The sequence below is a fragment of the Erythrolamprus reginae genome, chromosome 1, assembly GCF_031021105.1.
Source record: "Erythrolamprus reginae isolate rEryReg1 chromosome 1, rEryReg1.hap1, whole genome shotgun sequence".
NCBI lineage: Eukaryota > Metazoa > Chordata > Lepidosauria > Squamata > Dipsadidae > Erythrolamprus > Erythrolamprus reginae.
The window spans coordinates 128,626,720-128,645,527 of NC_091950.1; the positions used below are offsets into that span (position 1 = coordinate 128,626,720).

General features: G+C 38.5%; 1 protein-coding gene across 3 annotated transcripts in view; it reads right to left on the minus strand.

Annotated features, from left to right (window-relative positions):
- The window catches only part of KCNQ1 (potassium voltage-gated channel subfamily Q member 1), a 459,783-nt gene that overhangs the window by 302,140 nt on the left and 138,835 nt on the right, over window positions 1–18,808 (minus strand). Inside the window, exons 8-13 of one of the 3 annotated variants that reach the window (XM_070764756.1) lie at window positions 17,973–18,068; window positions 17,378–17,506; window positions 15,343–15,487; window positions 12,682–12,708; window positions 10,650–10,706; window positions 8,813–8,933 (exon numbers count right to left, since the gene is read on the minus strand). In XM_070764756.1, coding sequence (XP_070620857.1) covers window positions 8,813–8,933; window positions 10,650–10,706; window positions 12,682–12,708; window positions 15,343–15,487; window positions 17,378–17,506; window positions 17,973–18,068 — 575 coding nt within the window. The remainder of the gene's footprint in view (window positions 1–8,812; window positions 8,934–10,649; window positions 10,707–12,681; window positions 12,709–15,342; window positions 15,488–17,377; window positions 17,507–17,972; window positions 18,069–18,808) is intronic. The other 2 variants (XM_070764765.1, XM_070764772.1) reach the window with 2 other exon arrangements.

Genomic DNA, 18,808 nt, shown 5'->3' on the forward strand with positions numbered 1-18,808 from the left:
TGGCACAAGATCGACCAACATGGCACATGCTGATCTACCAAGGCTGCCAGAGATCTGAGGCCAGAAGAACATTCATAGCAGAAGAGAAGCAAGCACTCCGCAAAGCCAGAGCTGCAAATGCTGTGACAATGGTGCCCACATGTCTGCCCAATATGTGACAGAACATTTCATGCCTGTATAAGCCTTACCAGCCACATGCAGATACATTGCGTACAGCCTACAACCCATTAGATGTCAAGGTCCTCTTTGGACACAATGAATGAACATCAGCCCTTTACTATACGCATGCAATTTCATAAATCACAGAATGCTAAATAGAATTTAAGTCACTGTTCCATCTGCCTTGGGAGCATTGGTTGTGCCTAAGCTAGTATGCCTGTTAAACTAAAAGAAGTTGCATACACCCCATTGCTAAGGCACAACGTGGCTTGATTGGCTTGAATTTAGCCTCATGTCTGAACACAGTATATCCTGGTTTAGTCAACAAGCTGTGGTTGAAATTGTGACAATGTCTGAATCCAGTTCTCCCACTCCGTGTCTCTCTCTCTCTCTCTCTCTGTATGGATGCACCCCTGGAGAAACATCCCTTTTGAATTCTAACTTTAAATCTGAGCTTACTTTTAAACAAAATAGGATTGTTGAGCAAATTACGAGTGCTGGTTACTAGTGCTGTTCATCTGTCAGAGGAACATATACGTGTTGTGGAGAATATTCACAGGGTGAGTGAGGAGAGAGGCATAGGGGCAGCAAGCAAGATCCTGTTGAGCTAGCAGAAGTCAACTTGCATAACACTGCTAACATAATAAATGTAGTACCCTAAGCCAAATGCTACGTACATCACAGCCAAAAGCCATTTCTCTCATAACACAAAAGCCAAATCCACTGACTACAGCAATATAACTCAAATAAATAAATACAAACCGTTGTGCCTCTTCTTATCTCTCCTCCAAAACTTTGTGTGACATCCAAAATAAGCTAATATTTCGGGCCAAAGAACAAAGACAGCTGCTTTTTACATTTTGATTAGATGAGCCCATCACTTCTGAATAAGAAAGCTCTTGAATACCACTTTAATTGCCACCAATAAAAATATACTGCTATTTAGAAAATGTAAAGCATAATATTAATTTACAGTGGGAAAGAAGCAGTGTGTTTACTATTTAAAGAAAGTGGAACATCTGCTTTTAAATGATATGGCAACATAAGTATGTGATGCGTTCATCACATATATAACAAGAAAACATAATTCATTTATCAATAAGCTGAATTTAATGACAGAGTGGTATGGAGAGTACTTGCCTATAAAGTCATCAAGAGCCGGTCATAATCAAATGATTAAAACAAGAACAATTGTATGATAAAGTTTCAGCTATAGTTCCTAGTGTCATTCACATTTTAGGATGCTATTTATGAGGATGTCCTCATTCACATTTCAGCAGGTATTCTTCTAAAGGTCTCTTTTACTCTATTCAATTTTGGGTACACTTTCCCGACCATTTATGTACATATTTCTCCTACCTCTCTCCCTTTTCCCCTAAATTGAGTAATTTTCCTCATACCAATTGCATCACAGATTTAAAAGGATACATAATGACACAGCAGTGACTTTATCAAATTAACATACAGTACGTGATTAGCCTTGCAAGAGCATTGTTTAAAATGATGGATGAAATACCAGCATGCAGCCAAAATACAACAAAACCAAAAAGGAGGATCTTAAAGCGTTTGAACATATGATGGGGGAGTGTGTCACTTCCTCCTGCGTGATTTTTGGCTGGGTGCCTGCCTGCTTCATACTTACAAATCCTTATGGACAATGAATGATAAAGTTGTCTGTGTTCAAATCACAATTTCAATGTTGTTAGTTGCAATGTAAACAGAGTGCTGGGGACAGCAGGTCAGTCATTATATCTGACCACTTGAAAGTGAATAAGCCGTATTTGCTCAGACTTTACAAGACCTTTAGAAATAAGAGAGGAAGATAAAAGCAAGAATCATTTACAATATGAGCTATCCAGTCAGTGCAAACAAGGATCCCAGTACATAGATAAGTACAAATGTTTGCTCTGAGTACCATGTACTTTTAAAATTAAGGCACTGTCTCAAAACAACAGATGGGACAGACAGCCTGCTGGTTCTTAAATAGCAATAAATGTTGAAAAGGGCAACAATAATGCATTCTATGCCACTCTTTTCAAATAGGTCTAAGCAACTTACAAGTCCTATACTGTATCCTCATCAGCATCTTACCCAGGGATGAGTTCCTCCCAGTTTGGACCAATCTCCCCAACTGGGAGCAACCCGCTGGTGATGTCACGGATCTGATTCAGTCGGTGCAGGGCCGTGTACGCCGCCATCTTTCATTTTTTTGAATTCTTTTGCAAATGTTTCCATGTTTGGATGGTGCCTTCTCTTTCGCTGCTTGAAAAAGGGCCTCCCCCCCTGCCTCCATGTTAATACTGACCTTTATTTCATTGCCTGAAGCACAGCTGATCAACTCCTCAGCTGTGTTTTGGGCCGATTCCAGCTACTGAGCATGCACGGAAGTGGAACGAGGGATGTGTTTGCAAAATGTCACAATGCCAACTGGTGGCAAAGGAAAGTGGAACCCGCCCCTAATCTCACATAAGACTAATCAAATCATACACCCAAGCTAAAAATATAAATACTTACAATTAAATCTTTACTGCACAATGCCCCCATTTCAAGATGGTGAGAACTGCTTTTATCTTGGGGATGAAAGACAGGGGTGTCAAACTTGCGGGCTACAGGGTGGATGCCCAGTTTAATAAATGGGGGGGGGGAGTCGTGATATGACACCCCTGCCTTAAGAGAAAAGCCTAACAGAAAATTCTCAGTTTGGAGCATCACAACATCTCATGAGGGATGAAGACTTTAGCCTCTGCACACAAATCTTGGACAAAATATTCTATTTGGAGGAGGCAGTCCCATAAATAAGCAATCCATAACCATACAGGAAATCAATCTATTCTCCAAATAGGCTTCATTTGAAAATTTAAAATCCTGGCATTTTCAGGGACCCAATCATATTTGGGAGGGGCAACATTGCAGAAATGTGTTACCAGTGATGAATTTTCTGTTGTTTTTAAACTCCTCATTCTAGACTATAGCCCCAGGTTTCTCTGATTAATGGCAATACTTAACTTTTGAACATAAGACATGGCCAGTTGGTATACATCAAATAACATATATGCTGAAGATGTATTATTTCTGTAATTAATGAGAATGGGCTATAAAAAACATCTGTGAAAAAATATGGACATTATTTTAGCAAGTGTGTTTCACATCTTTTGTTTTCAAAAAAGAAAAATGTTTTCTGAATTATGAGCCTGAATTATGAAAATTGAGCCTTTGAACAAAATCCCCCCGTGTAAATAAAGCAAATAAAACCACTCCAATCACAGACTGAAATCTAGTATGACTGGAGAGGTATTCTAAGTCATCTTTTACCTGTATATATTTATATGATTTATTTTGTGGACGCATCAAAAAATATAAGAACATAAGAAGAGCCATGCTGAATGAGGCCAAAGCCCATCAAGTCCAGCATTCTGTGTCACACAGTGGCCCACCAATTGTCCATGGGGATCTTGAGCAGAAAGAGAAGGCAAGACTCTCCCTTTCCCTTGACCCCCAACAAATGGTACTCAAGGGAATCCTTCCTGCCTCAACCAACATAGAGGCAGCACTTGGACATCCCCTACTTGAAGTATACCACTCACATTGCAGCCATCTCCAACAATTCTGGAGGCTTTCAAGAGCAGACTGGACAACCACTTGTCTGAAATGGTATACGGTCTCCTGCTTGAGCAGGGGATTTGACTAGATGACCTCCAAGGTCCCTTCCAACTCTGTTATTCTATGACTTCTAAATTCCAAAATGACTACATGCCGCCATCACGTGCCAGTAGTACAATACAAGATGAAAGTACATAAATTGCAGCTTTTATATCATGATATTGCACACATTTTATTATTTGTTCCCCTGGCAGATGAGCACATTTTCACTTCCACTCAACAAAGCAAGACCACAGGAGATATAATAGGCCAGGAAAAATGCAAATGGCAAGAGTGTTTCCTGAAACTTACATATGCAACTAGATGTTGGACATTTGTGGGTTATTGGGAAAAAATACTTGTTCTTCTTTTCTATATGTATGTGACGCTCCTTCAATTTATCAGGGTGATCCGACAGAAAAAACATATAGTCCCTCCCTGGTACAAAGCTGAAGGGATCAGATCCTGTGGCCTAGAGGTTAATTCTCTGCCTTACAAGGCAGAAGCTGCAGGATCAAATCCCAGTAAGGGTATGGCTAGCTGATGAGGCCAGAACAGGGCCAAATAGTGCTATCGTAGTCTCCCTTAATTTTAAAAATTCAGCAAAAAACATGTCACACACACACACATCTGAAGAACAATTTTCCTTCTTAGGAGTTTTTTTAGAAGATTATTTGCAAGGAGAAATAATGACTTTTAATTCCTGTTTATATTGCCTGTTTTCCATACAGGAGACTCTAGCAGCTGTGCATTGAAAATAAACAATTCTTTTGGTGTGTGTTATCCGGGGGATTATCTGACAGAGAATACTGCGTCTCTTTTTGCTTCCTCTGATTTTACTACATGGGGGAAGTGTTAAGAAAAGATTCCTTTGCTTGCATATTAAAATCTTTGTAAAAGAGAGGCACGAACCATGGAGCAGATAAGAGCATTATAGCAGTGCAATTCCCCCCTCAATAATTTTTCATATATTTTGCTGAAATAGAATGTGCTTTTAAGGGGGGAAAAATCACATTGCTCCTTCAGTTTACTTGCAGACCAGCAAATATATGTATATCAACCATTTATCTCTCCAATCATTGTTCTAGCAGTTTGCAGCTTTCCCAATTCTCCTGCTAGGGTAAAATTCCAAGGATAAATCTTATAAAGAGCACCTCCCATAAAGTGTGAGGTGAGACAGTCAGGGTTAAAAAAAATGGGAGGGAGAGAGGCAGGAAGATTGTTTTCAGATTGGGAAGTGTGTGTTTTGAGTTATGGAAAGCTAAACAATAGAAAACCACAATACTACCAGTAGCTGTCTCTATCATTTCTACCAATTAATGAAGCTCAAAAATTCCACTAGGAGACATTTGAAAGAAATTTTCAAGCATCTGAAAGGAATGGAGAAAAAGAACTGTCTTTTGTAAGAGAAATAAACTTGAGAAAAAAATGCCAGGCAAATTTGAGCATGGCCTTACCGGAAACATCTTAGTCATTGAGCTGCTCTAAGACAACTCAGCCTAGGCTAACTATCTGTGATGTGTGTCATTTCTTTTTACCTCCAAAGAAGTAGTATATTCCTCGTTGTATACTGTAATGTGTCTTATACACAGGAATGCTCAGATAGAAGCATATGGATATTTATTTTACTTATTACTGAAATTTATGTGAAATTTCCATTAGATAAATTTGTATCACAAGAATTTGATTTTTAATTGATAATGAATCAACACAGCAAAATGAAGATTACCAGTTACCGCACTCTGTAATGCAACAAAAGCGAATTGGGAAAATATTTGGGGGCAAAATATAATAACAGAACTTTGTCAAGTGAATTTCTTATATCTAGGTAACAATTGTTGCAACTAGCTGGGGTCAGAAATGAAATACAAAGCTGTTAGTATAAACAAAAGCCTCCCCTTGATACTACATTGCAAAATCAGGAAAACACACTCATAAATTGTTGCACATTTGCACCAGTAGTCTATTGAATCATGTCATAGATTCTTCTGCTTTCACCTTTCCAAATATGCAGCCCATATGCTTAATAAATACACCCAAGTTTGAAGCAGAGGGACTCTGCAGACCTCTTAAATCGTGACATTTTCACAAGGCCACTGCCAATTTACTGCTCTTTATTTTCTCAGATACCCAATGTACTCGCAGTGCCATTGACAAGTTTGAACTGCACGAGTTTATCAATCCTTTCAAACTAAGTGGAAACAGATATTTTAAACACATTCCTTAATCTGACTTATACCAGGCAGGTTTCCTAATGGTGCAGTAGAAAATCAATATTGTTGCCAGTTGATTTATATTGCCTGTCAAGGAGAAGTAATTTTATGCTTTCAGGTGAAACCTGTTTGCAGATACTCTTGACCAAGCGCATGCCTCCAATCCACACAGCAGTTCGTGCACACCTTTGTGGTTATGGAATCGTTTTCTTTCATACATGGTCATTTGCAAGGCCCATGGGGCATATTAATTTATATGCAGTGCTGCAGTCCAAAATTCAACAGCACATTATTCTTACCAGCTGCAGAGCCCTTCATTTTCTACCAAGGGTTTACGATGGTATGCAGTTAGGCCTATAAAATATTATTAAGGGTGATGCACCTTTTATTCAGCATGGATCAAGCTGTACAAAGCTGCATTTGATCTGACTTTGACATATGAATCAGTTTATGCAGGTTGAGCCGATGCTTGGGTTATATATCATGAGACACAGTACTTTAGAATATGTAGATAAAATGTTCTATAAGAAAACAACTTGTTAATTTTGAAATACTGGATTTTAGAAGTTTAGCAGGAAGCAAATTAATAATTAAGAATAAGAATAATTTATTAGATTTGTATGCCGCCCCTCTCCGAAGACTCGGGGCAGCTCACAACAATAATAAAAACAATGTTACAGTGGAGCAAATCTAATATTAAAAGAGAAAAAACATATAAAACCCCATCATTTAAAACCAAACAACACATACATACCAAACATAAAATATAAAAGCCTGGGGGAGGTGTCTCAGTTCCCCCATGCCTGGCGATATAGGTGGGTCTTGAGTAATTTACGAAAGACAAGGAGGGTGGGGGCAGTTCTAATCTCAAATTAGAATTAAATGAAGGAATATTCAGACCAGACCATAAAAAAGCTTTCTTGACCAAGGTCTTTAGAACCATGTTACTGTATTGTTACTTTTGATATGTAAAAGACTTCCGTCATATAGAATTTTGTGATCAGTAACCACTTCTATGTGTATTATATTGAAAATTAAGGGCCAGTTTGGTATAGTAGTTAAAGCACCAGGCTAGTATCTGAGAGACTGTGAGTTCTAGTCCTACCTTAGCTATAAAAGCCAACTGAGTGATCTTGGGCCAATCACTCTCTTTCAGCCCATCCCATCTCATGGCGTTATTGTTGTGGTCAAACTAGGAGGAAGAAGGTGTGTTGGATATGTTTGCTGCCTTGAGTTATTTATAAAAAACAATACAGGCAAAATATAAACAAATGATTATTTCCTTCCCTTCCTAAAACTAAGTGTTACAATCAACAGGTGGTTCTCACTTTGCCATCAGGCTACAAAGATGGGAGTGGGTACTTTGGTACTAATATGATTAGTTTTTTCTACATTTAGGCAAGGAAAACAAAATGTACAGATACAGTATATGTGATACATTGCTCAACAGTAGTAACTGTGAGAGGGACCTTGGAGTCTTAGTCAACAACCGTCTAAATACGAGCCAGCAGTGTGCAACAGCTATCAAAAAAGCCAACACAATTCTAGACTGCATTAACAGAGGGACAGAATCAAGATCAAGTGAAGTATTGATACCACTGTATAATGCCTTGGTAAAGCCACATTTGGAATATTAGTTGCCATGATGTAAAAAAGATGTTTAGATTATAGAAAGAATGCAGAGAGGAGCAACAAAGATGATTATGGGACTGGAGGCTAAAACATATGAAGAACGGTTGCATTCTTCATATGTCTAGTTTCAATGTCTGGTTTAATGAAAAGAAGGACTAGGGGAGAGGTGATAGCAGTATTCCAATATATCAGGGGTTGCAACAAAGAAGACGGAGTCAGGCTATTCTCCAAAGCACCTGAGGGCAGAACAAGAAGCAATGGGTAGAAACTAAATAAGGAGAGAAGCAACTTACAACTAAGGAGAATTTTCCTGACAGTTAGAACGATTAATCAATGGAGCAGCTTGCCTCCAGAAGTTGTGAATGCTCCAACACTGGAAGTTTTGAAGAAGATGTTGGAAGTGGTGTAGGGTTTCCATTTGTCGGAAGTGGTGTAGGGTTTCTGCCTAAGCCAAAGGTTGGACGAGAAGACCTCCAAGGTCCATTCTATTCTAAATGTGTAATCTACACAAAGCAGGCACTTTACAAATAGATAATTAATTCACTGCAATATTTTCAGTGTCTAAGAATATATTTATGTTCTTAATAAGATTAATCCAAAAGGCAGTTTACTCAAATGTAGTCTAGACACTTTCATTAAAGTTGAGCAGAATATTTAATGGTCATATCTAAGGCACGTTTCTATATGTCCCCCCTCTTATTCATTTATTAAGATTTATAATCAATACCAATTTTTATCTCTCCCAACAGAATAAAAAAATCTGTATAAAACTGTGTTCAATAAAGGACAAAAGCCTTGGCTTTTGAATATTACAAAACTGATGTAAGATGTCAGAAAACAAATAATTTCAGTCTGATCCATTTAACTAGTTTGTCTAGTGAGTCAGCAGCAATGCACTTTCAATATTAATTGTGTCCTTCATCAGAAAGCAACAGTTTGTTTTTGTTTTGTGTAATCAAAGCATTAAGTTTCATGTTAAAAACAATAGCCTAAAGATATTTTGCACAAGTTGTTGGATATGCAAGGATGCAGTGATAAAAATCAAACTTGTTCCACCGACCTTCCTGGGAAACCATTAAAACCTTGTTCTACAATCACTTATCAATCAGTTTATCTTCTAGCTTGCACTCTAATCAAAGGTTAATAGTATTCAGAATTCTATGACTTACTGCGAGATATGAGTTATTGGAGTCAGCAAAGTCTCCCCTTCCAGGTCAAGTTCATCAGCAAAGCTGCTTGTTCTAATGAATGGTCCTGTATGTGGTTCTAGAAATGGAGAGTTCCTTTTAACTGCGGAAGAAAAACAGGCAAGTAGAGGTTATCTATAGCTAAGCAACACAAAACATTTTAAAAGCTCTAAAACAATGAGGAACATAGAGGAAATAATTAAAAGGCTGAATCAAATGTAAGTTTATAAATAAAAGAAAATGATATCACTGCCTACGCGCATACAAAGAAAAGGAGAAGATGAGGGTTTTTCTAATGGTTGCTTTTGCTCTAGGATTATGGTATAAAATCTGTCCTTTTAAACTACCTCCCCCCCTTTGGTAATATAGAAAGCAGTGCTTTTAGATATAAGAACTCTCTATATAGCAAAGAAATATAATGAACCTTAAAAAATTACAGTATTTTTCTTCAGCAATTGTGGATATTAGCAAAAGTATGGCAAAAGTAAAAACATAACACTTTATTGAGTATAAATATTACACTTAAACTAGGGGTTGTGTAATATATTATATTACTGGATATGCCCAGTAACTTATAATACTTTAGGAACAGAACTGTCTGCCTGCCTATCTGCCCATCCATCCATCCATCCACATCAATGTTTTTAAACCAGTGTGCCGCGGCACACTAGTGTGCCATGAGACATGGTCAGGTGTGCCCTGGGGAAATTAAACATGGGTCCCCAAACTACCATTCTTGCCAGGATCTCCCTTTTGTGTTCATCGAAACAGGCCCAGGCTTCAAACTAAGTGAATATAAGTACATTTAGAAACTATATTATTAACTATATGTATAATATGTACTGTGTTAGTGTCATTTTGCGTCATTTTGGTTGGTGGTGTGCCCCAGGATTTTGTAAATGTAAAAAATGTGCCACGGCTCAAAAAAGGTTGAAAATCACATAGACATATAAACCTACACACATAAATTATAACTATATAATATTCTTAACCATAGCCCTTTTTCTCAAAAATCTTATAAAGTTGAGGCATGTCCACCTAATCATCAGTATGTCAAGCACTTACAAACTCCTAATTTAATGTCTTAATTACTTTATTATTTACTGTCATTGATTTGCAATAAACTGATGATGAACATGAATCCTGGCAATAACTGTTATATCACACGTCTAAATCCGTGATCTAGATCACGTGAACATATGGCATGCGTGCCACAAGTGGCATGCAGAGCCATATCAGTGGGCATGTGAGCTCAGGTCCAGTGCGCATGTGCGTGCCAGCCAGCTAATTTTTGGGCCTTCTGGGAATCAGGAAACAGCCTGTTTTCGGACTCTGGAGGGGAGGCTTTTTTCGCCCTCGTCAGGTTCCTAGAAAGGCTCTGAAGCCTGGGAGAGCGAGAAACAGACCTGCCATTGCATGCCAAGAGCAAGTGTGTGTGTGTGTGTGTGTGTGTGTGTGTGTGTGTGTGTGTGTGTAATACATGCATGAATGGGGGGGCATATGGATTTATGAGTGTGGGCACGCAAATAAAAAAAGGTTTGCCATCACTGGTCTAAATTATTGTCACGTGATAATACTTAGGGCCTATAAGGGATTTAGAGTGGTACTGAGCACAGATAAGCAATCTTTTTTTTTTCTATGAAAAGATGTACTTTCTCAGAGATAATCAGAAACACATAGGTTGAAATATACAGTACATAGAGTAATTTTGACTGTGCAAGAAGATTTGCATGCCACGGAATATGTACTAAATATGCCAGCCTCCAGGTTCTGAATCAGGCAGGTTAAGAGAATGAAAGTAAAGAGTAGCTGAGATTACCTGGAGAAGTGGGAGATTGTTGCTCTGAGGTAAAAGATGTCCAGGAAGTTTGTCGGTCTGAATAAATAGATGAAAAGAACAAAAGGGAGTGGACAGAACAGGGAAACAGAGAAGGAGAACGTGATCTAGGGCCTCCATTACGGTATCAAAGTCACAAAGAAGGTTTTAAAATCATCGTTTCAATTAAAACAATGCTAGTAAGATACATGCATCCATTGTGTCATTTGTGTATTATACAAGTGCTAAATAAAAATACATAATCTTTCCAACGTATTGTAATAAACAGTGCTACAACAATAGTAATTTATATCAGTTACCTTGCTCAAGGTAACCCTGTTTCTCTGTCCAGACATCAGGAGTGATACATGGATTGCAGGTCATGCAGTAGATTTCATGTCTGACCCCCCACTTGCATTTCATAAGGCTTTGACAACTGCTCTGTTCAAGCAGAAGTTTGACCTTGGGTGATTGAGAGGTGATTGTTTTTTTAATGTTTGTAGCATGCTGATGTGTTTAGCTGCTGATATGTTTAGCTGAAGTGGTGTAGTGGTTAGAGTGCAGTACTGCAGGGAACTTCTGCTGATTACTGGCTGCCAGCGGTTTGTCAGATTGAATCTCACCACGCTCAAGGTGGACTCAGTCTTCCATCCTTCCTAGGTAGGTAAAATAAGGACACAAATTGTTGGGGGCGATATGCGGACTCTGTAAATTGCTTAGAAAGGAGGTGTAAAGCACTGTGAAGCAGTATATAAGTCTAAGTGCTATTGCTATCCATAACAGGAGTGATTGAGATGGTCTACAAATGTTATCATTCTGACATAAAAAAATAAGGGGGGGGGGGAGAGAAAGGCAGTGATAGCATCCAGAAAAAGAAATTTATTTCGTTGATGGAATCTGTAGGAGATAATTCTTCTTCTGCATCTAGGCCCTTGGTGAGTTTTGGAACATATTAAAGAGCCGGAAAGGGGAAATGTGATTTTTGCTTCCTTAGAGAATGTTTTTGGTGCACTGGATCCTTATCCACTGAATACAAAGACTGACCTACCTACTTCTTACAATTATGGGAATGAAAAAGATACTTATCATGTCATCTTAAAAATAAGCTGTTTTCCTCCTTTAATAGGTGAATTACAATACAGTGATACCTCATCTTACAAACGCCTCATCATACAAACTTTTCGAGATACAAACCTGGGGTTTAAGATTTTTTTGCCTCTTCTTACAAACTATTTTCCCCTTACAAACCCGCCGCCGCCACTGGGATGCCCCGCCTCTGGACTTCCGTTGCCAGCGAAGCACCCGTTTTTGTGCTTCTGGGATTCCCCTGAGGCTCCCCTCCGTGGGAAACACCACCTCCAGACTTCCGTGTTTTTGCGATGCTGCAGGGGAATCCCAGCAGTGCAAAAACGGGCACTTTGCTGGCAACAGAAGTCTGGAGGTCGGGTTTTCCAACGAGGGGAGCCTCAGTGAAATCGCAGCATCGCAAAAACACAGAGGTCCAGAGGTGGGGTTTCGAGGACTTCTGTGTTTTTGCGATGCTGCAATTTCACTGATGCTCCCTTCGCTGGGAAACCCCACCTCCAGACTTCCGTTGCCAGCGAAGCGCCCGTTTTTGCGATGCTGGAATTCCCCTGCTGGGATTCCCCTGCAGCATCGCAAAAACACAGAAGTCCGGAGGTGGGGTTTCCCATGGAGGGGAGCCTCAGGGGAATCCCAGCAGCTCAAAAACGGGCGCTTCGGCTGGCAAAAGGGGTGAATTTTGGGCTTGCATGCATTAATCGCTTTTCCATTGATTCCTATGGAAAACATTTTTTCATCTTACAAACTTTTCACCTTAAGAACCTCGTCCCGGAACCAATTAAGTTTGTAAGATGAGGTATCACTGTAATAGGAAGATGGCAAGTGTTTCCAATTTTGCTTCCTGCACTTCATGCTAAGTTAATAAGTAGTGAGAGTGTATGGAAATCATGGCAAGCAATGTTAAAATTCAGAATCCAGCATGCTATAGGTAAAGATAGCTTCCTTAACTTACCAAGAAATTTTAACATGCCTGTTTCTCCTGTATACTTGTAAGAGTTTCAAGAGAACAGAAGACAGGGAGAAGGGGGGAAAAAAGAATAGATGTCAGAAGGAAAGGAGATTTTTGTTCCAAAACTGGAGTCAGCATCTTGTCTTTTAAATGTTAGAAATCCCAATTAAAGGTTAGTATCAGTTGTGTCCAGAAAGCAACAAAAGAGAACTTTAGCATGTTTTGAGTTGCATACTCTATTCAGAAATCCAGAACTAGATGTGAACTTATAACCTGACACACATTGAAATGTGCCGTTTATTTTCTACTCCATATTTTTAAAAATTGCAATATATCTGTACAAACCTGTCAAATATTTTTAAATAAAAGGGATACAAAATGTCCAGATATTCAAATCTAAAGCAGATGTGTATATATATACATATAAGTATACAGTACACATATACATACAGCACACCAGCACTTTAAATATTTTAAAAGTGTTTTCTAAGATTTTTGTTTTAAAATACCTAGTTCTGAAATTGAATAAAAAGAATTGTAGTATTATTATATAAATGTATTTTCAGAGTGAGATGGATTGCAGATGTACATCATACTTTGTTGAATGTAAATACATACAAATATCTGAATGATGACACCAGATACTATTTTAATAATATTGAGGCAAAACAAATTTAATCAACTCTCACAAGCTAAAGTATTTCTTCTTTAAAAAGGGACCCTTGTTCAAAACAATCTCCTAGATAGAAATCATATGTTTTATTGCAGATTAATGATGGGGTTATTAAAACCACAGGTCCATAAAACCTTTCCATTAGACAAAATTACATATTTATATAATCAGACAGACAAAAAACTGTAATCACTGGCATTAGAATGGAAGCAACTGAAAAACACACTGCTCAAAAAAATAAAGGGAACAGTCAAAGAACACATCCTAGATCTGAATGAATGAAATATTCTCATTGAATACTTTTTCCTGTACAAAGCTGAATGTGCTGACAACAAAATCACACAAAAATCATCAATGGAAATCAAATTTATTAACCAATGGAGGCCTAGATTTGGAGTCACACACAAAATTAAAGCACACTACAGGCTGATCCAACTTTGATGTCATGTCCTTAAAACAAGTCAAAATGAGGCTCAGTATTGTGTGTGGCTTCCAGGTGCCTGTATGACCCCCCTACAATGCCTGGGCATGCTCCTGATGAGGTTGCGGATCGTCCCCTGAAGGATCTCCTCCCAGACCTGGACTAAAGCATCTGCCAACTCCTGGACAGTCTGTTGTGCAACGTGATGTTGGTGGATGGAGTGAGACATGATGCCCCAGATATGCTCAATTGGATTCAGGTCTGGAGAACGGGTGTGCCAGTCCATAGCTTTAATGCCTTCATCTTGCAGGAACTGCTGACATACTCCAGCCATATGAGGTCTGACATTGTCCTGCATTAGGAGGAACCCAGAGCCAACTGCGCCAGCATATGGTCTCACAAGAGGTCGGAAGATCTCATCTCGGTACCTAATGGCAGTCAGGCTACCTCTGGCGAGCACGTGGAAATGCCACCCCACACCATTACTGACCCACTGCCAAACCGGTCATGCTGAAGGATCTTGCAGGCAGCAGATTGTTCTCCACAGCATCTGCAGACTCTGTCACGTGTGTCACATGTGCTCAGTGTGAACCTGCTTTCATCTGTGAAGAGCACAGGGCACCAGTGGCGAATTTGCCAATCTTGGTGTTCTGTGGCATATACCAAGAGTCCTGCACAGTGTTGGGCTGTGAGCACAACCCCCATCTGTGGATGTCAGACCATCATATCATCCTCATGAAGTTGGTTTCTAACCCCTTGTGCACACACATGCACATTTGTGACTCCTGGAGGTAGTGGAGGTAGTGTCCTGCTGCTGGGTTGTTGCCCTCCTAGGGCTCCCCCCATGTCTCTTGGTGTACTGGCCTATCTCCTGGTAGCACCTCAAGCCTCTGGACACTACGCTGACAGACACAGCAAACCTTCTTGCCACAGCTTGCATTGATGTGCCATCCTGGATGAGCTGCACTACCTGAGCCCCTTGTGTGGGTTGTACAGTCCCTCTCATGCTACCACGAGTGTGAAAGTACTACGAACATTCAAAAGTGACCAGAACATCAGCCAGAAAGCACTGAGATGTGATCTGTGGTTCCCAACTGCAGAACCACTCCTTTATTGAGTGTAGTCTTGATAATTGACAATAATTTCCATCTGTTGTCTATTCCATTTGCACAACAGCAAGTGAAATTGATTGTCAATGTGCTACTTTCTAAGTGGACAGTTTGATTACACAGAAGTTTGATTTTCTTGGAGTTATATTGTGTTGTTTAAGTGTTCCCTTTATTTTTTTGAGCAGTGCATATTCCTACGGGTAGTGGCAACGAGTTACAAAAATGTTGAAAATAATACATGACATATTGAATTAATACATTACTTAAGACCAGTGTTTCTCAATCTTAGCAACTTTAAGATATGTGGAGTTGGAGTCATTATTATAACTACAATATACATTTTAAGACTCAGATTTCAATAACTTGGTTTGGTCTAGTTGTAGCTCCATATTTTAATGCATTCAAATTTCCAGTTTGATGGCCATTTTACTTCTATTAAACAAAATAACTGAAAGTCTTACCAGAATTTTCATAGGGATCTATACGAAAATTATCAGTTTTCCTTTCCTCCAACACATGGTCAAAAGTGATTTGTGGAACAGGAAAAATCTTCTCTGGAGAAAGTGACCCATTATCCTTGTCTGCTTTGGTTTTCTTCCTTTTTACCTAACAAAAATAAAGTATTTAAATATTCTTTTAAAAAATAAGCCCCAATCCTTTAACCCATCACAATTGGATAATTTAAAATCATTATAATTCAAAAGGCACATATTTCTGCTTTACAGCTGGCATTTAATATTCATGGATCTTCACTGTGCAATTATTCAGAAAGCTGTAAGGTTTTTACATTAAATGATCACGGTAATTAATAAGGTATAAATGAGGTGATGACTTGACTCACTATTCCATCCATCCATCCATTACTATAACAAAATTAAATTGCTTCAGATGCCCTTTATGAGGAATTATTTGTTTAGCCAGCTATTTCCTGAGAATGGCATTGAACTCCTGGACATCTGAGTTTTAGGAGTTATTTTCCCCTATCCTTGCCCAAGTGTGTGTGTGTGTGTGTGTGGTCGAGGGAAGAGACTTCATAAATCATATAAAAGATCTCCTAAATCTGTTGGGACTATTTAACACTAATTGTAACTGTTAAGTATGCGAATAGAATAGAAGAGAATAGAAAAGAAAAGAATAGAGCAGAACAGATTTCTTTATTGGCCAAGTGTTATTGGACACACAAGGAATTTGTCATTGGTGTGTATGCTCTCAGTGTACATAAAAGAAAAGATACGTTTGCCAAGAATCATGAGGTACAACACTTAATGATTGTCATAGGCATATAATTAAAAAGTTACCAGATCTATTGCTTTGCATTGCCAGAAATATGCTACTGAAAACATGAGATAGCTTCTAGAAGGAGCCAAATAAAGCAACATTTCCCCATATGTTTCTGTAATGTATATTCTTGTAAAGTATATTCTACTGAATATATTTCAAGATGCTGACTCAATTACAAATGTATTTAGGTGGTATTCAGATGTAGATTATACTGTACCTCCACTTACTGGACTCAGGGCATTTCCATGAAGGAATAAACAGCAAAATATTTCAGGCAGAATATAGCATCTCCATGAGCCATATACCAAAACATTGCCAAATAAGAGTTTGCTATTTGTTACCCCTTTTAAAACCATCACAGTTTCACTAACTGCATGTTAGTTTGATGCAGATTCTCCTGAAGAAAATCTTTTGAAGGATAAAACTGCCTCTCCCCCACCCCCACCCCCGAGTTCTGCTTGTCACTGAAACAACAAAAGGTTTTATACATTTTGAAGCACTGAACAGAGAAGGAGGCCACAAAAGGTAACACAACTGTCCATGATTTTATAAAAGTGTCATGTTGGGTTGGCAGGCTGACCAGCCTCTCATGGTTAGACTGTAACACTACATGAAAATTAACATTTTCTGCATGGATGCTTTATTTTGGAGAGACTCTGGTCAAAATATTGACAAGGCTATGTACCAATAAGCCTTTTTGATGGGAAAGAACTTCTTTTCTAGCCAGCTTTAAATATTAAGTTATTCAATAAAAAATGTCAAGTCTAAAATGGATCTAAAATGGACACCTAATATCAAAAACGTCTCAAAAAAGCACAATTCAGAAAGCTCAAACTGCCCAAGGAGCTGCTGATACAGTTCTACAGAGGAATAGTTGAGTTTGTCATCTGCACCTCTATAACTGTCCTAGTTTGGTTTTGCAACCCAACAAGACAGACACCAACTTCAGAGGATAATAAGAACTTCAGGGAAAAAAACAATTGCTGTCAACCTGCCTTCCATTGAGGACCTGTATACTGCACAAGTCAAAAGGAGGCCTGTGAAAATATTTACAGACACCTCACATCCTGGACACAAACTGTTTCAACTCTTACTCTCAGAATGATGCTATAGAGTACATCAGAACTAGACACAAGAACATTTTTCCCCTGAATGCCATCACTCTGCTAAACAAATAATTCTACTCTAAAATGAAAACAAAAAGGTATTCATTACCGACACCATTGCTATTTTCTTTGGCTTGGGACTAGGAGACAACAGGTGATAACTTCTGGAAGGCTTTTTAATATATATTTTCCACGTGGAAGAATCTGGGTTTTCTGATGCGTAGCACCTCCAGGCTGTCTAAAATATTTGTTAGAAACACACAAAAGATGGAAGTTAACAAGAAAGCAGTTATGCATCTCTCAGATAATAGTCTAGGTTGCATGGATATACAATTTTATATCTCTAAAGGATACTCTAGGCCAGGAATTGTAGAAATTTCAAAACAAAGGCAGAAGAGTGGAAGGATAAAAGAAAAAAAAATGTCACTTATGAAGCCATGAGTTATGGCACATACTTTATATTTAGTTATTGAACAAGGCCAGATTTTTAAAAATGCAATTACGACTCAAAGCCTCACATTGCTTCCTTCTGCAGTAGCTGCAAATGAAAACTGATGAAGACTGAAAAATCATCAGCCCAATTTCATTACTGGAAAAATAAAATAATACTCTTTCTGAGCAACGTTTGACAATAATAACACCAAATATACCCCTTTAATAGTTGTAATACATGTAAGAGAACTAGTATTTAAGCATGAAGGCACCTGAATAAGAGAAGCAGCTGCTGGAATTTGTCGGTTGAAATGTTTTTGCCTTTGTTTCTGCTGTACCTTCAGAGCAAAGCCAGAACCAAGGATTCCCTGAGGAACAGAGGAAATTAGTAAAATAAACCAATCAATCAGTTACATAAATGTCATTTCAAATATAAGGTTTGTGGTAAATTTAGCTACCATGGAATTTGGAGCAAAGGTTGAGATTTTAATGAATTTGGACATGTTTATTGACAGCTGCATCATCCCTGAAATATCCAATTAGCTCTATTTGATGTGGAATTTTTCCAATATTTTATACTCTCTAGCCTGTGCACATTGAAGAATCACACGGAGTGATTGTTGCATAATGTAAAGTCATAGCATAAAAACTGGGTCTTATTCTTGCTGTTTGCAATACTTGTATATTTTACATATATGAATATTAACATGCATTTAAGAAATAAATCCATGACATTCTGGAGTTGGTAACAGAATGAATACATAAATGTCAGGATCTTTTGAATTGATTTTGGCAGTGCTTTGAATTATTATTTCTGCAAAATGGCAACAAAACAATGCAATTGTTTCTGGTGCAAGTTTCAATCCTGGGCCTAGAAAGTTTAGAACTAAAACGCCTTAAACAGGATCTAAGTATTGCCCACAAGATCATATGCTGCAACGTCCTGCCTGTCGGCGACTACTTCAGCTTCAACCACAACAACACAAGAGCACACAACAGATTTAAACTTAATATTAACTGCTCCAAACTTCACTGTAAAAAATATGACTTCAGTAACCGAGTTGTCGAAGCATGGAACTCATTACCGGACTTCATAGTGTCATCCCCA